General features: G+C 37.9%; 2 protein-coding genes across 2 annotated transcripts in view; one reads left to right on the plus strand and one right to left on the minus strand.

Annotated features, from left to right (window-relative positions):
- LOC128257281 (serine-rich adhesin for platelets) overlaps positions 1-23,391 on the plus strand; it is a 122,039-nt gene that overhangs the window by 12,738 nt on the left and 85,910 nt on the right.
- Positions 7,433-8,186, minus strand: LOC128257292 (uncharacterized). The gene has a single exon (XM_052988246.1). The coding sequence runs from the start codon at positions 7,872-7,874 to the stop codon at positions 7,533-7,535; it is 342 nt and encodes a 113-aa protein (XP_052844206.1). The 5' UTR covers positions 7,875-8,186; the 3' UTR covers positions 7,433-7,532.

Consider the following 23,391-nt stretch of genomic DNA (forward strand, 5'->3'; position numbering starts at 1 on the left):
AGTACAGTGAACGCCTTCTTTCCTAACCAGTAATGTTTTTGCTCTCGCATCGCCTGGTAATTGAATAGAACTCAGCCCCCTTTTTTTTCGCCCAGATCACTTGCTGCCCATTATTGGCCAACAATCGCGGGGTTTCGAGGAAAGGAGGGGAGTGAGGGCTTTGGTCTCGGACTGGGCCGTATCATTTTCGCATTTTGATGTCCGATTACAGGCGGCAACGCTAACTAGAGCAGCAACAATAGAAAAAAAGGTACAATGGCGGCAGAGGCAACCACTGTTATGACAGCGACTGGCTGAAGCAAAAGCAATTTGTTGCACTCACTCAGATACACACGCACACATGGATGCAGAGTCGCACAACAAGCAGCTACCAGATAGAATTGTATCTGTGAGAGACAACTCAATGCGCTCAGTCCGCTGCTATGAAAAATGGATCTGCTCCAGAAGATTTCAGTAATCTCGTCCGTCACACTTGGCCGCTCAAGTACAAATTTATGAAGACTCCACCGAGGAACAGCCCTCCCTTTTTCGACCATGTCCAAGTGGGTCTTATTAACTTGTTCTATGCAGCAGTCAAGAATGTCACGGTAGAGTGGCCAAAGTGTCAGTGGATAAGACATTCCGATTGCCGGTGGTTATGATGTAAGTTCAATAAATTTTCCATTGCAACAATGCCCAGACAATGGCAGCCGGTAATCAGTGTTGTTGCCTCAGCTCATTTGCATGGCAATCTTTTGCGAAATCCCAGCTAAATGACTCTCCTCTATTCCCTCCTGTGTGAAGAAATGGGCGTGTTGTTGAAAGCGCAAAACAATTAATGTGACTGCGATGGGGCTTAATGAACTTTTGCAAAGAGGAAAAAAAGGAAAAAAAAAAACATTTTAGCCAAGTGGGAAAAGGGAAAACCTGCGATTGTCTCCATCTCCAACTCCACGGATCGTTATCCCTTTCACATTCGATTTAGCATTTAACGGCCCACGAAATCAGCCATTTCCACAGCGATTTCCACTTCCATCCCGACAATTTCAACACAGCACACAATTTTCAATTAATTAAACCAAAATTATTCCTGTTGCTTCTGTTGCTCCCCGGAGGAGCCTTTTACAATTGACGTAAAATATAATTAAAATTGTTCGTGTCAATACGCAAAGCGAAATCGAAATCGGAGTTGAGAGGTTTGCAAGTTGCACAAAAAGTCAACGCGATGCGACGCATTCAATCAATGCGTGGCAGACAAAATGCAAAAATGCACTTTTATTGTGTTTTAAAACAAATTGAAAATCCAACAGTTCGGTGTAGAAAAAATGTTGGCATGAGCAGAAAATCAAATACCAAATGGTTGTATGCTCTGTAAAAAAGAAGTCCGAAATATGTTTGAAAAGGGAATTAGGAGGAATTTCCTGTTAACATAGAATCAGATTTATTTTAATTACTTCATTCCGAACTGAAACAAAAACTCTGCACTACTTAACTCTTCTAACCTTCTACTAATTTCCAGCTTAAATATTGAACAATAAATGAGGTATTAATTTGTTAAGATTTCGAACATCACCCAAAAATGTTTATACTGACCTCGATCTGTCTCCGCTCATAAATTTCCATGTTGCCATGTCATATGATAATCAGAATTTATGGCTTAATTGCTAGATAATAGAGCAAAGAATTAATTCCCATGTTCCCATGGCATTTATGGCAAACAAAGCCCATCATGTGTCAGTTGAGAACAGTTTTTGGGTTAGGGTATTTCTGCACACATTGCTGTGTAATAATAAATATTTTGTTTGGCTTTTGTTTATGTAAAGCTTCGCTTTCTGCCAACGCTCTCTGCCTGCCATTTTTTTTTGCATTTAATCTTGCATTACACCCGTTGCAGCTTTGATTTTTGCTGTTGTTGGCATGTAAATGGACTAAAAGGGCGGGGTTTTTGTCGCTGCATTTTTACGCCTGCCTAGTTATGTGCTGGCAGTTTTTACTTTCACCGTCGCATGCAAAAGTGTTGTATAAATTTCAGTTTCAATTGGCCCCCCCGCGGAATGATCGATGTCGATTTCGAGCAATCGGAAAGTGTCAACCTAAAGGTGGCCGATGAACATGCACCTGCATTGCGACCCCAAACACACATCTTTTCACCCAGCCTTCACAAAACGCAGCGTCAACATCATTATGGTAGTGCTTTTGCTGCTGCTGCTGCTGCTGGTGCCTGATTTCTTTTGACGAAAGCGCAAAAATTTTCCTAATGATGCCGCGCAAATTCAACTGCAACTAACTGTTTGCTGTTACCTGTACTCTACACCCTGTACCGTACCCCGCCGATTTTCCGATTTTCCACCGCCGACTGCAGTAATCTGGTCATGGCCAACGTGGATGATTGTTGACTTTTATGATTTCCATTTCTTAGCATTATTATGGACGTGTGGCAAATCAGCAGCAGCAGCAAATAGAAAACACCGCAGTGGCAGCTACAACTACACCATCTCCAGTCCAGTGGTACAAAAAATCAATAGAAAATCCCCCGGATGGACCAACTCAACTCTCCCCCGTGCATCTGTTGTGCGTATGCCATAAATCGTAACAATAACCACTTGCCACTTTACCAGACACCGAACAGACATCAACGTCGAGTTGGATTCGTATTCGAATTCGGACTCGGACTCTGATTCGGACCTCAACTCGGACTCAAAGTTGGACATGGAGCAGCTGGAGAAGGCGGCATACGATTTCACTTGACTGACAAACAGACATAAGCAAAGTGTTTGGCTTCAGCCATATCCCTCAAGTGGCTTTCTAAGCGATGCCAAATGCCTGCAACATGAAAAATGTGGAGCGAAGGCATTGCAGCAATGGCAATGGTAGTAGCAAAAACAACTCAATGCCATTATCATTGGGCGGCAAATACCCAATTACTTGTAATATACAGCGTGCTTGTATGCACTGTATTGCACTGTATATAGCACCTGTATCTCGGGATCTTTGCGAGTTCAGGGTACCCTCTTTGGTATGCCAACTTCTATTGCGATTACCAAAGATTCCCCATTCATTATCAGCCATAAACTTTCAGGATACAAGTTCTTTCTTATAGCTGTGCTTTTAAAATCTGCTGGATCTCAGGTTCTATTAGAGTTCGGGGGCTTAATTTTGGTATGCGAACTTCATTGATGTTTGTGATTACCAAATTCGTTTTATTTTTAGAGCTGCTTTAAACGTTAGCTTAACATTCTTATTGGGTATTTTAGGACATTCTTATAGCACAACCACTTAGATCTCGGGATCTATACGAGTTCGCGGTACCAATTTTTGGTATGTGAGCTTCTTTGATGTTGATAGCTATAAAGTACTCACAGGTTTTTGACTCTCCTTTTATTCTTACAATGACAGTTAAAAATGGCCGTAAAAATAGACTCACTACCGGGTATCTTTTGGGTCACAGCGTTCATCACTCTCATGTGTTTTATAAGGCTGCTCGGTCCATTTAGCCGCCTCCTTCCATATTTTCCCATCCGTCCTTCAACCCGTGTCCAGTGTTGTGTAGTGTGCTCACAAATATTGTCCCACACAACTCATAAAAAGCCCATTTATAACTGTTAACTTGTACAAAAGTATTTACAGACGATTTAGCAGCTCACAGAATTACAACCATCGCCACACAATTGCAATTGTTTATTTGTGTTTACTGCTCTCACCCCGCCCCCTTTTCGCCCTCCCCCCAACCACCCCAATGAAATTTCCCCCTTTACTGGCCTGCTTCTTCTGCTTTGGACTACAACTACACCATCTCCCTTTTGGTAGCAATAAAAAGTGTTGTTATTTGTACAATGTTGTTTGTTTGCGCCAGAGTGTGTTTTTTGTTATGTTTGCTATTATTTTTGCTATTATTACAGTTGTTGTTACATTGGTCGTTGTTTAGTGGGCAACACAGCTGCTGCTGACACGCAGAATTCAATGCAACAAGAAGAAGCCCAAGTGCAAAACAAAAGCAAAAAACTGGAAAAACAAATAAACCAGTAGTAGCAGCAAAATCATCGGGAGAACTGAGAAAGGGTGGTGGAATCCAAAGTTTTCCATTGTCCCATGGTTGAATGAACATAAAGACGATTGTACAAAGAGATGGTGCAGTAGGGGTTAATGGTAACATTTGGCAAGTGGCAAAAATTTTGAATCCTACAAAAACATAGAAAAATTTATATGATCCCCTAACTAAATTTATTTGAAAAAGAAGTTTTATATATTTATAAGACATTTAAATAATTTTTAAAAAATGTAAGCTACTTTCAAAAAATATATACCTGACCAAAACAATGTTTATTATTGTAATTTATTAAGAAGTTGCTTAATATTGTTGTTCAGTTAATTTATAGAACTTTTATTAAAACAAACCAAAATCAACTATTTGAGCATTTTATATAACTTCTTTAAAGGCCCCAGTTGCTGTTTGTGTTAATGGAAATTAGTTATTTGCTCTCCATTTTGATTTTAAGCTGATTGCTAACTGAGCAAATGTTCCAACATATTTTCACACATTAATATATTTAAACGTTCAAGCATTAATTGTGTTTAAGCCACTCTGATGAATAATTCCGAAGCCTTTTGCTCTACAGAAATAAACAGAGCTCTTGGCCTCTTAATTAGTTAGGTCCACAGCATTAGAATGGGTTTTAACTTCTGTATTTTAAGCCGCTTAACGATTTAGCAAACCATCTTCACCTAAAATACTTGGTAGTCAATAGGAGAATATCATTACGAATAGCCCCATTTACTTTCATTACCTAAGCCATCGCATCAATAATGATAAATTAGGGAAAGTGCCAGGAACAGAGATTTAAGCTTCTTTGTTAGTTAAACATCCACATTACCATTCGTATTAAAATCAATATTAAAACAGCTTATTTGTAAAGCACATAACATCAATATACCAGCAGTTGCTGAAATGATATGAGCCGAAAATAGGTAAAATACGTAAATGAAAAGAAAAGCCGGAGCAAGGTTAGTTTTCATTGTTCGTATTTGTTTTTTCCGGCATTGCCATTGCCATTGCAACAATTACTGCAGCGTAAAATAAAGGAAAAGTAAACAAATGCACTTTATCTGCTGGCCAACAGAGTGCAGCAGCATTTATAGGAAAAATGGGTTATGAAAAACAATTTGAAAAGGTATTAAATTTATGTCAGTACCCACCTCAGGGTTGTTGTAAAATTTTATATGCACAAACGCAGAGAGCTGGTCGCTGTCAGCGGAATTTCTCATATTGATTTTGCCTTAAATAATAAAAACTATTTTTTCCCCACTCTTTTCCAGTGTGCAGCGTTTAATCGCCGATGGATAAAGTGAGGTAAGTGAAACAAAAAGCCAGAAGGGTAGCGTTTTTGTAGCATTGCTTATTAAAAATAGCTGGCTGCAAAAAAAAATAGCAAGCTTAAAGTGCATGGACAGAGACACAGACGCAGTCACGAGGCTTGTTGTAGTATTTTTCAAGAATTGGGACAACAAGGCGCATAAATAACCGACATGCCAACAAAAAAAAAAAACAGACGCAGAAAAAGCCTGTAAAAAACTAAGCGAAACTCGCCAAGATACTGCACTTAGAATAGTAAACAAGCGATGGGGACTGGGGTTGGTACACAGGGAGATAGTATATAGTATTATTAAACATAATCAAAATTTAAAACTTAAAAAATATATATATTTTAGGGACTTGCTAGAAACAACAACATTTATTCCCAGATTAAATGTTATTTATATATCATTAACAATAGCAAAAATAAATGTTTTTAAAGTGTAGCCAACCTCTTTGAATAAGCGTTTTTTTTTTTCATGGTAAATAAATTCCTCAATATTTTTACAAAAATTAAAACAAAATACTTTTCAGTTACCTATTAAATGACATTTAAAAATTGCACCCCAATGGATAAAAGTAAGAACTATTTTATGTTAATTTGTAGCTAAATCGTTTTGCATTTCTTGCCGTGTGGGTGCAAGAACCGAGTCTGTGTAAAGGAATTGCAACTAAATACGAGAGCTAAGATGAAACGCAATGCATCCCGCCCACCTTTGCCCGCCCCCCGCCTCATATCCCCCATTCAGCCCACAGTGGGAGCAAAAAGAAAGCGCACATACCGGTTTTCCGCGGCCCAGAGACAGTACGAGTACGAGTACACGGGGACAGGTTTATTTTCCCGTTGGGACTGTGTGACAAATCAAGCGAGAAGCGAGAGCGAAGACAACAACCGCGACCGGAGAGAAAAAAAAGACCATAGCCTTCGTACGCGGAAAACGTCAATGGCCAGGAAAATTCTGAGTGGGCTGAGGGGGACGCGGAGGTGGAAAACTGTGTGCAAGAGGGACGGCACACAGCTGCGACGCTCTGCGTAATGGCAGCAGGAAATTGAAAAAAGTTGCCGCGCGCTCACCTTTGAGCGGCTTCTGTTGCATTTCCTTGCCTGTTCTTGACGCTTTTCTTTTCGATGAGGTATCAGGGAAAATCCGGGTATACGTTCCAGCCTAACAAAATAGTGAAAAAAGGTTTCTCCGAAAAAAGTGACTACAATTTTAAAATGAAAATAACATTTTATTTTCTTTCCCCTGATTTCAATTTTCACTTCAAAATAAAAATAAGGCTTTATTCTGTGTAAAATAGTTTTTTATAATCTATAGTTTATGGCATTGACTAAAAATTATTCTCTTAAGTATAATTGGAATGTAAGTACAATAGTTTTCGAGTTAACTTTTTTGCTGTCAGCAAAAAAAAACAACAAACTGGATAATAAATATTAAATTTATTGCTTTATTTTTATAGTGGTTGTTTGACGGAAATATAATTATATTTTATCTGGTAATTATTAGTATGCAAAGTTTACTACTGGGTATATTTATGTCGCCATTCGGTCATCATGTTGCACTTTATCCTGCACTTGACAGTCGTTCCCACCTTTACCGCCTAAGAAAGAGTGTCAAAAGTCAAACACTCTTGCTTGTCTCAGCCCCAATCTCTTGAGTTGTGGGAGTCGCACAGGGACACGGTTTGTTGCTGATTTATGGTACTTTATTTCGGTTGGCTAAAACTAGCTTAAAGTCACTGGCCTAGATTTGAAAAAAATATTGTCTCCAAGGGAATAAGAAAATGGTTCAAAAGGTGTCAATTATTCTTAAGTAATTCCTAATTGACTATGCATAGGGCAAATTATTAAAATTAAAAAACAGAGACGTCTTTCTAATAAGCCTTATGTGGTTAATGATGAGTTCTAATACAAGACTAATAAAATTGTTATGTTTGTATACAAATTTATATTGAATTTTATTTAAAAGTATAATGTTATTTTTATATCACAAAATATTGCCCTGAGGTGCTTTTCGAAACAATATTCTTAATGTGTAGATAAGAGTATAGAATATTCCTAAATTTCCTTAATAAAGCAGTAACATGTGATGTGAAAGTCTTGATTTTCTTGTTTGTCTATTCAAGTTATCACGTTCTTAAAATTACTTAATATGATCCTCAATTAAATTAATGACTTCCGCGTTAGACCATAGACTATAGCCTATAGCTTGCCGATTTCCTGGAGATACTTTCGCTTGCGTTTCTGCTGCTTTTCGAGCTGCCGCCGCATATTGGTCTGCAACCTGTCGCGGTACTCGCGTTCCCGGTCCAGGGCATTCATCTGCTGGGAACTGGCCTCCGCGTCGAACTCGAGGTCAAAGGCCGTCTCCCACTGACGACGCTGCTGCAGCTGGATGAGCTCATTCGTCAGCTGCAACTTGGTGCTGCAGATGCGCATCAGCCGCCGTTTGGGGCGCCCCAACTCCCGCCGATGGAGATACAAGGCATAGCTCACGGATTTCTCAATCCTCTGGGAGTTGCCACTGCTCGAATAGTCTTGCATTTCTGCTAAAATGTATATTCTCGTCTCTGGGTCCTTTGGGTACTATGCAAATCGAAACACTCTCGTCGCTGGTTTGAGGCCAAATGACGCAATCAGTGCGTGTGCGGGCGACTTTTAAGTCAGTCAGGTAGTTCGATCTACATTTCCCGGCTTTTCCAAGCCCATGCCCCAGCAGGCAGGTATGCAAAAATCCTAAATTTATTGCCGCATATTGTAACTGAAGAGCTCAATTAGCTGGGCGGATGGCTGGGGGGCACATACCTTATACCTTTGTACCTTATACCTTACCTGCAGCTAATCTCGTGCCGCGACTTGAACTGATTACGTTTTCCAGCTCAGTGCTCAGTTGTTGCCAACGGTGTCATCGCCAGCAGGCAGAACAGAGAGCTCCAGGTTCAATGCAAATGCGCTTTGCATGTTGCCGCTAATTGGCAACAGTTGTCGATGCTACTGTTCTTTCGCTGCCACACTCGATTCCCTCTAGCCTCGCTGCACTTGGCAAAAATTGCATGAAAAAGAATATTAATATTGAAGTCTCCCAAGGCAAAAGCAAATGTAAAAACTTCATTTAAAGACAGACAAAAATGTTTATAAAATTGATTCCAACATTTTATTTTGTGCAGAAAGTACCCAAAGTATTTTTTGGGCCTTCCCGTTTAAGGAAGAAAATAAAATGTTATTAAAACTTATTTGATTAAAATGGATTGACTTATTGTAAAGGTATACTATTCTAATATCGTTATATAACGATAAGTCTTTGATGTAAAAGGCAACATTGTGAAAACTTCAATTCAATAAGTAATGCATTTCCAAAGATATTTCTTTTTGTGTATGCTGTCAAGCTTAAAATAACTAAAGTAGATATAATAAAAAGTAAAGTGATTTTATTGACTTTCTGAGACCGAGACCTTGATTTCGTAAAAAACCACTTTAATATTCTATGAGTTTTCCTAGAACTGTGTTTCCTAATTTAATACGCCAATAAGAAACTACTTAATATCCAAAAATAAAATGAATTACCTAAGAATAAAGATTTTGTCTAATTTCAAGGTGTGATGTACGTAATTTCCAGACTTCATTAATTATTCACAATTAGTTCTCCGTTTACTAGAGCACATTCTCGCCTTTGGACATTTTGTGTTAGTGTAAGTTTTCAGTTCTTTTCAGTCTTTTTCACTGCGACGTGACCAGCGTGATTGATGAACGCCGTTATGCTCTTACGGCTGCCATCGAATCGAAGCGGCCCTGCGAGCGGTACGCGTTTAGTTTTAGTTTAGTGTCCAAGTCCATGTCCACATCTATATCCACATCCATGTGTGTAATTCGAGCGCATGCGTCGCTGCCTCACAAGGTGTTGCATAAGTCGGCGCCATAAAATGAACCGGCAGAAAAACAATAAAACACACCAGCAAATTAGAAATTACCTTTATGTGCAATACGAGGTAACGTAGAAAACAAAAAACAAAAAAAAAAGCAGAAAAAAATGGTAACAAATTTACACACAATGGGCAGTTAGTCTGTGGAAGGGGCATTGCCTTGTGGCAAATGTGCGTGGCATTACATCAGCGATTTCTTTTGGCCAACTCTGCATCTGCGGCCTCATTAAGTCGGGTTAAATCGGAACTGTAATATCCAAGCTTGGGTTAAATCGGAACTGTAGTTGTACCATAAGTTGCCAAGGCAGTGCGGAAACTCTAAGGCCACATTACTATTGCAGATCTGCCAGTGCGTTGCCAAGTGATTTCCCTTTATTTACGGAGGAAAATTGCTGCTAATTAACCCACATGGCCGGGAGTGTGAACTGGAAATTGCTCTCCAGCTTGTCCATCCAGTTCTCGGCCAGCAAAACTTTGCAGTCCAGCTGCATTACAATGTTATCCAAATGACAATACGGACAAAAAAAAAAAATATATATATACATATGTATGTATTATATATATACTAGCTCCCTATAAACTTTTGTCGGGTAGCGACAAATTTCCAACTGGCAAAACTCCATGTAACAACACAAAAAATGTATATATATATATATGCTGCACTCACACAGAAAAATAACTATAACAAAGCAAACAAAATGCAGAAAAAGAATGTTTTCCACATCAAAATGCACATAAATAATAAATGGAACCAGCCAAACGACCAGAACAGGAAAAACGGACGTACAAGGCTCGGATCCTGGAAACAAAAGCGAATCGAGATGCCAGAATCTGAAAACTGAAACTGAAAACCGAGAACAGAGAACTGAAAACTGAAAAACTGAAAAACAGAGAAACTGGCAACTAAGAGAACGGAAAATGTTGGTCAGCAGGAGCCATTGTTTTTTTGGGACAACTGTTAATAATGAAAGCGCTGGCGAAAATTATGAAATTAATTTTCCAATTTTAATTATGCAACAGTGGCCAGCTTCTCTGTTGCAGCTCCTCAAAATGCAAATTGACTGGCACATGCAGAAAGTTGTGAATGGGAATGGGAGTGGGAAACCCCTTTGTGGCTGCATTTGCCCACTGGGATTACCCCACTGTAACCCTTTTCCACCCATCCATTCAATTTGGGCCAACACAGATACAGACACAAACACACACACTCACTCGCTTGCAGTTACGCATCCGTGAGATTTCAGTCGGGCGGTCTGCTCAACTTTGATTAGAGTTAAGCCCCAAATTAGTTGCCGCCATTGGCCGCGTTGATGGCCCGACCTTTAGGCCCCGTTAATGCTTCCCCGGCCAGTCGCTTTGGATTGGAGAATGGGCTTCTCGATGAAGTCATCCAGATGGTAACGGATATGGAGTGGGCGGCTCAGATTTTACAGTGATATATATTCATAAGCCTTGGATAAAGAAAGTAAGCTGAGAAAAATAGGTTCAAATTGAAAAATGTTAGGTTAAATGTTAAAAAAAAGTAATATTTATTCTAAAAATAAAAATCAAGCTTAAAAAGTTTTGCCCACCAACAATTTTTCTTCAAATGTTTTGCGTGTTTGTTCTCTTATTTTGTATTAAATAAATTTTAAGAGATTTCTAAATGCGAAAACAAAAATAGACCTTGGTCACTAATATATTGACTACTTCAATTAATTTTGTACTGTATGTTCATTCTTTCTTTATTCACAAAATGTTTTAAAGCTGTAGTATATAGTGCTGTAAAATATGTTTTGGATAATAGCTTAATTAAAGTTCTAAATAATCTTATTTTAATATTTTAAATTCCAAATTAAAATATTATCTTGTATCTTGTGTATATGTTGCTTAATCTTAAACTGGTCAAAATCTAAGCATCTGAAAAAAACAATTAACTTGTAAAGTATTATATTAAAATTAATTTGGACAAATATGTTTTAGCTTCACTGCTTTTGTTTACCTTTTTCTAAATAAAATTTGTTGAATAACTTACGTTACCAATTAAATATACTGTTTGATAATAGTTAGTCTTATACTGTTAAACCCCTAAGCGTTTTAAAGAGCTATAAATTATTCGTATTATTCTTTTGTTAATTTGTGTTAACAAAATCCCTGCATTTAGAGCGCGACTCCATCTGTCGGCTGCGGTTAATCCGGGCACAAGTGAACCTGGGACACAGATTGGTAAGTCGTTAGGGCCGCAAACATGCACACACAATCCGCCGTAAACAATACGAGTGTTAATCGTTCCGATTCCGGCCCAGATGTCCGCCGGACAAGGCCGAGAACAACAGCAACAATGGCCGAATGACCGAATGGCCGGAAGAGCTAGAGCGGCACTTCCGAAACTTAGTTGATGCCAACTTATTAGCGAAGACCGTTTAATGGGTCCAATTAATGTCAACCAAGTTGGCGGCGGCGGCAGTGATTTCTGGGCGATTTTCTGTGGGCGCCTTTGGGCCAAGAGTGAAATTCAGTCGAAACGAAAGTTTCGCTGGCCATTGATTGGCCCGCTTCGCTGCACGCAAACAAAAAGCCAAGTCCGCATCGGCAAAAACTTTTTCGGATTGAACATTTGTAGAAATGCATAAAAATTAATTAACAAGCAGGCAAGCCAGTAAGCAGATGCCGTCGTACCGAGCAGTTTTGGCTGAAATTATTGTTAGCCATTGGCTTCGAGCTAGCTGCTGAAAAAATTAAAGCAAAAGCATAAGAATTTTTAATTGGCTTTTCTGCTTCATCTTCTCTTTGGCTATTGTTGCTATTATTCTAGTTGTATTTGTTGTGTTTCCTACTCAATGCCGTCGTCATCGTCGACTTCTCGCACATTTAAGCCTAATTAACTTTCTACTTAGAGCTCAGTTTTCATCTTCTCGCTGCCGAGGAGAGTGGATCTACACTGGGGGAAAAAGCTTAAATATGTTTTTCCATGTTTAAAACATGTTTATATTTGGCAGTAAAAATTAATAGTTGAAATTTATTAAAATGAACATAAATAAATGTACATTTTATGAGTTAGATATGATTTTCAAAAGAATGTTAGGTGTTAAGAGAGTCATGGTCTAAAATTCATAGAGTAAATTTATCTTATGAAAAAGTTAAACTATTTTAAATTTAGGCCAGCACAAAATATTTTTATAAATATATATATATAAAAAATAACTTTTCTTAAACCTGTTAAATAAATAATAAATAATGGAATCAATGTAACTAGAAAGTAGAAACGTTACAGATTGTTTTAAAATCGTATATTTTTTACCTTTTAAGTAAATTCTTAAATTGTTTCCTTTTTTTTATTTGTCAAATGTTTTAGTGTAGGCCTTCTTAAGCCAAATTCGCATTATTCCTTGATTTGGCTCTCTGTGCATTTTGTATTGTTGGCTTTTTGTTTTTGCCCCTTTCGTCCCGTTGTACGTTATTGTGTTGGCCGCCTTTTGCTGCTTTTGGTAGTTTTGCTGTTTTTTCTACTCTTGCACTGCGTCAACTTCTAATTTCAGTTGAAGCCTCCGCTGTTGGCTTTGATGATGCCAGGGCCAAGTGCAGAACTTGCTGCTACTGCTGCTGATGCTTCTGCTGCTGCTTCAGCTGCTCAAACGTGGCTAACAAGGTGAAAAGTAGGTGAATGTTAAGCAGCGGCACCAACAATGTTGGGAAAAACAAAAGAAAAATGGCAACAACACCAACAATGACAAAGAGTAAACAACATTTAGCGAAAGAGTGGAGTGAAAAAAAAAACACGACACACCAACAAAGGCAGAAGACAAAACGTGCCAAAAAAGGGTTAGAGCCAAAAACAAAAGACAAACAAACCAACATATTAACGTAAAATGTTGTTGGTCCGCCAATGTTGCCGTCGTAGATGTTGCTTTTGCTGCTGCTTCTGCTGTTGCTGTTGCTGATGGCTCCGATAAGTTGCTGGTGCTACTCCGACAGCAGCAACTCAGCTCAGTCTATGGCAGTCTGGGATCTGGAGTATATAGTTTATCTACGGAATTTCCATCTGCCCCCACCGGAAGTGCACATTAAGTGTTTTTAATTTCCAGTTTCGCACAACTTGAGAACTGTTTGCGAAAGAAAAGCGAAAGGCGCGGGCGTGAATGGAAAGTGTTGCTGTCGTGGCCTCGCACAAATCATTTTGGCCCATTCTTAAAGCTGTCAAAAGGAGACTTGTGAATCGCTTACAAAGACCCACTAAAGAAAAATTATTACAGGGAGCAATTTATGTTGGTAAATGTAAGCATATAATTTATTGTTATCATAACAAAATATGCAAATTAAAGTAACTTATAGGTTGAATTAAAGTAAGAAAAGTGTATAAAATTAAACATTCACTTTTATTTAAAAATTTAGCAATTTCTTGCATTTTTATATAATTTGAAATTAAGAGGATTTAATTATGAATGTTTAATAGTTTCTTGTTAGTATTATTTTAAGAAAAGAAAAAATGTAAAAGTAAAATTCAAACACAATAATTTATACTTCTTTTAAAATTTAAGTTTATAAATTTATAAATTTATTTTTTTCTGGTTTTGTATATAATAAACCATTGATTGAATATGAAGAGGTATTTAAATTTTGAATTAATCGCGGTCTCTTTGTTAGTTTATTACAAACTATTATTCTTTTTTTATTTTGTTAATTTTAATTGTCTGTTTTTTGTAACAGATTTTTATCAATAATTTGTACAAGAGTCAAGGACTGATGTCGAGCATGGGTGTTGTCAGCTGTAATGAAAAGCTCTCTGGCCTTGAAAGTCTCTCCTGAGGAAGAAGATTAAGAGCTAAGTTTGCGTGTAGTTATGATGCATTTAATTCCGAGATACAGACAAAGCTGCAAAATTTTCCTGTTCCCTGAAACTACAATACTTGGCAAGAGATTGCATCAAATGGAAGAAAATAAATGCAACAACTACCATTTTTAAAGCGAAGATGTGTGAGAGTTCATGGGGTGTGTGCTTACCATTTTTTCTGCACATCGTGTTTCGGTCTGAGCAACGTTAAGCTTTATTTTTATTTCTTTCAGTATTTTTTTTTGCAGTGGGGTTAAGCAAAAAGCTTTACAAACATTTTCGTGTGAAAAATTTGATTAAGCCTTCGCGCAGGCAGAACTCAATTCGTTTTTACATAATGATCGGATTTAACGAAAAATTTAATTTCTTATTTTGGCTTGCCCTGTCGCTGACTTTGACATTAATCATCTTTGTAGTGTGTTGACTGGCCGTGAAGTGTTAGCCAGCTGATGAGCCAAAAACGGACATGGACAAACAGATTTAAAAACAATTTACTAAGCAAATGTGCAGCTAACTGCATTTGCCGAACGCTACTTGAATTATTCATTTCGAGCCTGCGGGGATAGTGGAATTTAAGTGCACTGGAAGATGCGGGCTTTTAGAAGGTAATAAGCGAACATAGGCTAATTGAATTTTAAAATTTGTAGTGTAAATTTTATTAGCTTAAAAATTTTAGGGAACAATTAAAGGATACATTAAGCAACCCAAATATTTTACAAATCATTATTTGAGTTTAGGTACTAAACTTTAAGACACGTGCAAGTTCTTTGACATTAAAAACTTAAATTTTTTTTAAATTTATTTAAATTAACCAAAAGTATTTAAGCAAATTTGTGTATTTTTTTTCTGTGTGAAACTAAGTGCAGTACCGCTCTTTCCAATTTTAACGATTCAGTGAAAATGTCACATAGATTACGTGACTTTGATGCGATTGACATAGTGGCGAGATTTATGCGTGTTCCGCCTGGCAGGTGGGCGTGGTCAGGTGGGCTTGGTTTTGGGCCCTCACGAACGTGTGTTGCCTGAAATTACAACGGGGCAAAAGAGTCAAATGAAGAAAAAAGCAGGCAACAGCGCCCACAACTAATTTGAATGCCTCGGCGTGTGTGTTTGTCAGCTAGTTGGACGCATCGCTAACGCTCGAGTGGAAAAAGTGAGTGAGTGAAAGATCACGACCAAAAAGTTGGCAGCGAAGGCGGCACATGAAAGTTTACGACGTCGCATCAACAAAATGGGTAAAAATTGTTGGACACACTGCGCACGGCTATCTTTTGTTTTTGTTTACTAACGTCGAAACTTAATGGCCAAAGAAAAGCGAAACTGAGGAAAAAAGTGAAAACCTTAAGTGGGCGCGGGCTGGTAAGAATTCTTTAATCGCCGGTGAAATGGCGAAAAAGAGAGTGGGTTTAAGTGGTAGAATCAGTGGATTTAATGGTTGCTTGTGGTTGGCTTAATGCGTTAGCAGAGGCTTTGGGTAATAACTAAAGCAAATTTTTGTATTACGTTTTTAAATTCTTAAAAATTTTATGTCCAACCTATACTTTTTAACGGAATGTTGCCAAGGCTATCAGTTTTTTAAATTCTGTTTATTATTTTAATTAATCAGTTTTTTATGCCATAATCTAAATTATTAGGCAGAAAAGCTTTGTATAAACTTCTTAAAATGTATAATTGTATAATGGTGACAATTCTTTAAATCACAATGCAAATTAGATTCAATTTGTAAGTATTTTATTTCTTAAATTCTTTCAAAACTTAAAATACTCACAAAGATTGTTAGCAAAGGGCAATCCTTAGAGGTGCAGACTATTATGTTTTTATACCTTCATCTTGTTTCCCCTTTTGTCAACCGATATACTGTTGTTAATCCCTAGCTAAACCCAAGAAGAACACATAATTTTGTAGCTTACTCTTGGCCTGTCTGAGTATTTAATATTATATTCTCAAGTTCTTGTTCTTCTTTTTGTATTTTTTGTTGTGGCCACTGAGCACTTCAAAGTCTTCCATTTCCGCAGTGAACAGGTGCAGAGTTCTTTAGCTTATTTTTTTACCCCCCAGCCTGAACATTCTTCCGCTGACTCGGTAAGCAGTATTTTTATTCCATTACAGTCGGGGATTGTTTTTCGCTATTCAATTTGTCACCGGCATTTGACTAATTTCCTTTCTACGTAATGCAACGAATTGCAAATGTTGAGCATACGCACTGGTGTACAGTGTATACCCCCTGCTAGCCAAATATTTTAATATGCAGCGTTTTGTTGAGCCATTTGCAACATTCTTGTAGCTGCCACCTACTCACTTGCTCGTTCGTTCACTTGCTCTCTCACTTACTCATTCATTCATTCATTCATTCATTTCATTTATTCGCTGCACTCGTGCAACTTTCATTCATTCAAAACTGCTGGGAGAAAAAAATCGTAAATAAAAAGCGCAAAGGCTGAAAAATAAAGCACTCGACATGCACACATAGATATACTCCTTCTGCCACCCATTCAGCCAGACCCAGACTCAGATACACAGATACAGATACATTAAGCCATGTAGCCATAGATACAGATACAGATACAGATAGAGCTACAGCTACAGACATTCTTTAGCCGCCAGCAGTAGAGGAACATTTTTCTGCACAATTTATGTCTTTTAATGAAAATGCTAAAAAGAGAAAAATACATGTATATGCGGGGTGGAAATAAAAAATGTTAAATCAAAAAGAAAAGCAAGAAAAATGGCGCTCAACACGCTAATAACTTTTCAAAAGGAAATGTGCAACATATACGAATGTATGTATAAGGTATACATATACAGACCAGAGCTGAGGGCCATAAGTTACAGCAAGTGTTGGCCTTTTTGTAAAGGCCCTTACCAAATTAGTCTGCAATTTGTAAAAACATTATGTCGGCGGTGGCAGGGGGGTAGAAGACTACTTTGCTTTCGGCGTTTGCGGCTTTAAACTCAACCCCAGACATTGGTCAGCCAATTTGCCTTTTTGCCTTGGCTAATTATATATCATTGGCGGCACACATGCTGGGCCTGGTCACCATTAGTCAAAAGGGGAAAAGATATAAAGCCAGTAAAACCACTAAAAAAATCCAAAGAAACAACAAAAAAAAAAACGGGCCACCAATTAGCCCGGTTACTGCAATCACTGAATGCCTAGTTCACATCAAATTAATTTGAGCTACCCAAATACCCGATTCCAAGTACCTGCATACATACTATACTATTGCCATTATTAGTTTTACGACTTGGTCTAAAACATTTCACGGCTTAGACCAAGACAAAAGCAAATCCATTAACGAAATTGAAAAGAATGGAGCTTGAGCCGAAGTAACTGGACAAAAGCCGATAATGCCTGGCCAAAAACGGTATCTTCACTTGGCCAGCAACTCGGCATCATTGTCCCAGCATTTTGCTTGATGTCTGCCATTTCCTTTGAGCGCTCTAAGCTCAAATTAGTTGTTTCTTGGTTAAGTTCACATTGAATTAATTCAATTGCGACGACGAGCGGAAAGTCGAGCAGTTTGAACGGCCTTTAACTGCAAATGATTAAAAATTTGAACAGACTAATCTTGGGTTTCGACTTTCTACTCTAAACTTTTTTTTTGGTGGGAAATGCAAAACTACATTCCATTGTGTTTTGCGAGTAATTAAATGGGAAGACTGCTTGATTTTATTTTAATTGGATTATTTAATAATACAAATTATAAGTTTAGGAAAGTTCATCTTACCGTTTTTTTATATTTCTATTATCAGGTGGTTTTTATTAATAAATATCGCTTAATGTTATTGTTGCATTGTTATGACGGATAATAAGTTGTTATGCAGAGCGTCGTTTAGTGTTCATTTTCAAAACAAATGCTTTATTTTCTTTTGCTTTAACCCTCTCTATCATATGTATTTAAAACGAACCAAACCTTCATTTATATTTCATTTGCTTAGGTAAGCTTTGGCTTTATCTGTAACACAATATCACTATATTTCCCCATTTTTGTTTGACTCAATATCTTAAGTTCCATATTTAACTACCACTTACGTGACCGATCGAGATATTTTACAAAGCAAACTTATAAACAAAAAAAGCAGCAAAGGTCAGCAAAAAAAAACGGCAGAAAAACAGGCGATACAAAAAGTTTGCCAAAGTAATTGAAAAGCTGAACAAGCAAACTTTAAAAGCGGAAGCCACTTGCAAAAGCCAACTGAACAATAGGTTGAAAGAAACGGAATCTAAAACACGGCTCATTTTTCAAGTGTTTCATTATCTTGACAGAAAAAAGTGCCAGCTCACTGAGCCAGTCGAGTTAAAAAACTGAGCCCAATCGATCTATATTTGGCCACATAACACCTCTCGTCTAATTGCCGTGGGGTCAGCAGACCAGACGGACAAAAAGAAGGTAACAAAGCAATGCCCACAAGTCAACGAGGCAACGCCATCATCTTTTTATAGCCAACAAACATCTTGACACAGTCGCTTGGGTCGAGTCACAATTAACGAACGACTGGAGACTGACATTGATATTTGATGTGATGTGATGTGATTTGATTTTGTATGCATTTGTAGCCTTTTGGCCACGCTCATAATTGTGTGTTTGTTGCGGTCTCCGGACAGTTATTATTTAAGCTTAATTCGCAGTGGTCTCTGATAAAGACAAAAACGAAACGCAACTCGATTCAAGTTGGTTCGGTTCGCTCTTAGCCTTGACTCTTGAGCTGCTTGGCCGCTTGGCCGCTTGACTTGGCTTTTGCTTTTGCCGTTGTTGTGTTATTGATTTCGAAGCCACACCAACAACAAAATGCGCAACAATGGGAAATAATTGATCACGTTCATGGTCCAATTTGGCAGGAGTTCAGTGGGTTTGGCAGCATGGGGTTTTTCATCTGCTCAGGGTTGCAATCTTGCGAGTAAATAAGTTTTCAGCCCTCCCCCGATACCAGATGCCAGAACATTGAAACTGGCATTTCTTTTGCTTGATTTCAGAGTAAGAAATTAAAGGTATTGTGGTCTTTAATCCCAAATGGAGGACAAGGTGCTAAAGCATATTTCATATGGCACAAAAACTAACTATAAGTGGGCCCAGCCAACTTAAAATATTTAAATGCACATCCTTAAAATAACTCTGTGATCTATATCACTATGGAGGGCAGTACTTGTAGTGACGAAGCGCACAAAAAGAGTGTTAGTTTCTTGTTCGGCACGCTGCAATAAACAATAATAATAAATAATTGAATCATTTCTCGTCAAATAATTCGATATCAGATATGACTTTTTTACTTCTTTAAATGGGTTTTTTGCTCTATTCATTTGTATTAAAAACTGATAAAAAATGTTTGTGTTCGTTCCATGAAGTTTTGTTTATAATAAAGTTTCTGATATCAGTTTGCTGTGATTACAAAATAGTAATTAGTGATTCAAATATAGTTTTAAATTGGGTTTGGCAATTAATTAATCTTCTTTAATGTCAATTTTATTGGTACTGACTAAATTCCTGGACAAACCAACTTAGAAGAGAACGTTGTGATTAATTGTTTGCCTGTAGCACATTTCGACAATATAAGACTTGAATCAACATGTAAAAGCATCAATTTAATGGCAATTACTGGTGTCATATTAAAAATAGCTTACCATTGCGCATTTCTGCTATTTCCACAATCATTTAAAACAACTGCAACTGCAGCTAACGGAAGTTTCTTTGGGCTACTTGGTCATTGAGCAACTTTTTTCTCCCGGTGGGCCATTATTTGTTTTGTTTTTGTGTTTGCCTCGGCAATTAAGAACGCTCAAAAGGAGCCGAGCTCGGGTGAGCCGGCCCAGCTGTCTGTCTCCTTTGGTTATTGTGGCAGCTCCGCTCTGGCAGCCTCATCAATGTCGGAAACTTCATCATAGCCCCGGGCGATGTGCCATGTGAGAGGGTGCGACTTTTTAAGACCCCCTCCCCCACCCCCCTTTTCAGTTCTGCTTCCGCATATGCTTCATAAACTTGCCATCTTGCATTGGCCTATAAACCGAAAGTAACACGCTCACACAGATACTCAACACACACACACACACACACACACATGCCCAGGGCAGACATTTAAGACGAGTTCCCGGTACCCTCTTCCATTTTCAGTTTTCTACCACTTTTTAGCAGGCGTTGACTGGAAGCCACAAGAAAAAATATTTGACCTACATCAAGTTTTCAAGTTGCTTGTTTGTGTTTTGTCTGCTTCTTCTCGTTTTACGTCTTTCTTTTTTTAGCCAGAGAGGCTTCTTCTTAGCCATCATCATCATCATCATCATCATCATCATTTTTAACATCATCTTGTTGCCACGCTTTATTTCTGCCTTTACCGGCTTTGCCTTGTTGTTGCTCTTTTCAAACCACAATATTTGCGCATATTTGGTCAACTGCATTTTCTTGCCTCCACTCCGCCTCCGTCTCTTTCTAGTCCCCTCTCCACCCGTCTCTTTCGTTATACATCTGTCTGTCCTTCTCTATCCGCCTGCGCCTTGATTGTTTTCAATTTGGTACGGCATTTTCATTAATTTTTCAGCATCTTGTGTATGTCAGTGTGTCGACGTCTTACTTTCCTCCACTCCGCCCACGCATAAAATATTGAAAGACATTCTGCAGGCTTTGGTGCTGACCAGCCAAAGAAATATCCACAACGTCCACAGCAGAAGCATCATCAACGTGGGCAATGTCACTTGGACAAAAAATAATACATTATGTATACGTTTTTAATATGGTATTTTCAAATGCAATCAAATGTTTCATTTGGATCTTTAAGCCTGCAGAGAAAAAATTTAGTAGAGACCTAAAATATATATAGCTGATATGATTATAATGTTTTTAATGATTCAGTTGAATATTTGAAGCAAACATAAATATACTTTCTTTCTTTCTATTTTGTTTATAGGTAGTTTTCAAAATAGTAAAATAAAATCACTGAACGTTTAGTGTTTAGTGCTGTATAATAATTATTAGTTTTAAATTACCATTCTACATATTTTGCTAATGGTTGTTGCAGTGCACAATTTGTAGTGGTCTTTTTCTATAGCTGAACTCCATTCAAGTCTTTTATTCAGGCACGCACTACCCCACCCACGTGCTCACATCTTTCCCTGATTCATAAAAAATTTGAATTTATTTTGGGGGCTAACATTTTTGTTGTCTCTGTTTTGGTTTCGCTTTTATAGAAAAATTTACATATTGGGCCGAGGGCTGCAGTGGCTGTAAAATTGCAATGGTTGCCAAGGCAGACCTACCACCAACTGTTTTTTTACACTGAATTTTTGCTACGGGGAAATGCTTACGAACTTAAAGTGAATTTAGCTTAATAGAGGATAATTTCAGCGTTTTGTTCACAGTTACTTTGGCGTTAGGCGGAGTTTCCGCTTTTAAAGTTGCCCTGTAGCTATGACTCAGTTGGCTTCATATACAGCGATTGATGGAAACATTGATGCTTGAAAATTTTGAATTTTGTCACAAATAATTTCCTTTAATTAAGTTTACAATTTTTGGTTTTAAAATATGTAGAAAAGCCCCATCTTAAAGCCATCTAATAATGTTTTCATTTTTATGAAAGTTGGCTTTTAATAGAATTTAAAAAAAGTATTTAAATTTCATGAAATTTAACCAAGAAATAAATGTTGTTATGTTACTATCATAAAAAAATGTAGTTTTTAAATGTAATGATTTGTTTTGTAAGTTAAGCACACATTTTGGTTGATGGTAAGTTTGGGTGCTTACTTTTCCCGACCTATTTTTCTGACCATGGCTGTTGACGTGTTTTATAACCGGCGGATTAAACGTGCAACACTGCCAAATCGAAACGAGGCCTGCAGGGGGCACCTCTGGCCTGAGGTTCAGCTCAGACTTGGGTCTCGACCGCAGCCACGGTTTCCACTTCGCCTGGCACTGGCCATAGATCGCTGTTGGGCGTGGGTGTTTTTCGGGGGAATGCGCTCCACTGAACGGATCCAAACACAAACGCAAGCACAAACAGTCTCGGATGCAAATCACTTGCGAAAGGCGGCGACTGGCTGCTTGGCTCATGCAAATGAGCGCAAAATTAAATAATTAAACCAACGCCGGTCCATTTGGACGGACTGACAATCATGACTCGACTTCGCAGGCTGCGAGTTGCAAGTTGCAGGCATGAAGCTGCAAGCTGCAAGCTGCAACTGTTGCACAAAAACCCGAAACTGGCACAGCAACTTTTTCTTTGAACCAGAGTCCGAGACGGACTTGCAGCGTTTCGCATGTGGAGCGTTAATGAATTGCCATAGCGGAGAGTTGCACTGGAAAAAATGGGGAGTTTTTTTTGTGAGACATTTTGGGAAAGTGAAAAAAAAGACAAATAATGTTCTCTTTTTTCTGGTTTCGTTTTTAAAGATTTTAAAAATTAAAAGAAATGTAAAAGAACGAAATTCACAAATGCATATACTTTTATATACAATCGGCATAAGAATGATTAAGTTTATTTCAACATATTTTATAAGGGAAAGTAAAATTAATGATTTTTAAAACGATGTAGAATATATAAACTTAGAAAACGCTCTTTTCTTTAAAGTCTTGGTTAAAACTTCTAAAAAAAAATGTTCTTTGATAGCTCTTACTATTTTTAAATTTTTTCTTAGAGGATATAAAAGAACAGATCACGCAAATATATACAAACACAATAACACAATAATGAATACCTTTTTTTTAACATTTTTTATATTAAAATATAGAGCCTTGAATCTAAATAAATACAACTTTTAATTAGAAAAAGAAATTAAAACATGTTAAATTAAATATGAAGTTGTTTGCTTTTAAATATTTAAAGAAAGATATTTTTCTCAGTGTGCAGACAGAGTCTAAGTCCGAGATCTGCCGCCGCATTAGGGTGCCGTGAACCGGATGGGAATGGTTTGGAATCGCGGCAGCTCAAGAGCTCTACTTGGCAATTAAAAGCAGCCAATTGTCGCCTAAGTTGGCCAATGTCCACAATGCGGGCCGAGAAAAGTCTCGCCGCAGCGATTGCAAATCATTAATATATTAACATTTAATGCTGACTGCACTCGGCGCTGAGCACCGGTGTCCCACTTGGGTGTCATTCAACCGGATCGCTCCGAAATCGCTCATACGCCCAGTGAGTCATACTCTAAATTTACCACCCCAAAACGAAACTCTTGCTGATTTTTCGCATATCAGTGCTAAAAAGTTTACTTTACCCAAACAATTTCTCTCTTTTTTTCGTTTCAGGTTAGTAGGACAGAACGAGAAACACAAAAAATAAGAACTGTGACTCGGGGCGTCTTAGGTTCACTCAAGGTAATTGTTTATAATTGGAATTATACAGCGATTTG

Source organism: Drosophila gunungcola (assembly GCF_025200985.1).
Source record: "Drosophila gunungcola strain Sukarami chromosome 3L unlocalized genomic scaffold, Dgunungcola_SK_2 000002F, whole genome shotgun sequence".
Lineage (NCBI taxonomy): Eukaryota > Metazoa > Arthropoda > Insecta > Diptera > Drosophilidae > Drosophila > Drosophila gunungcola.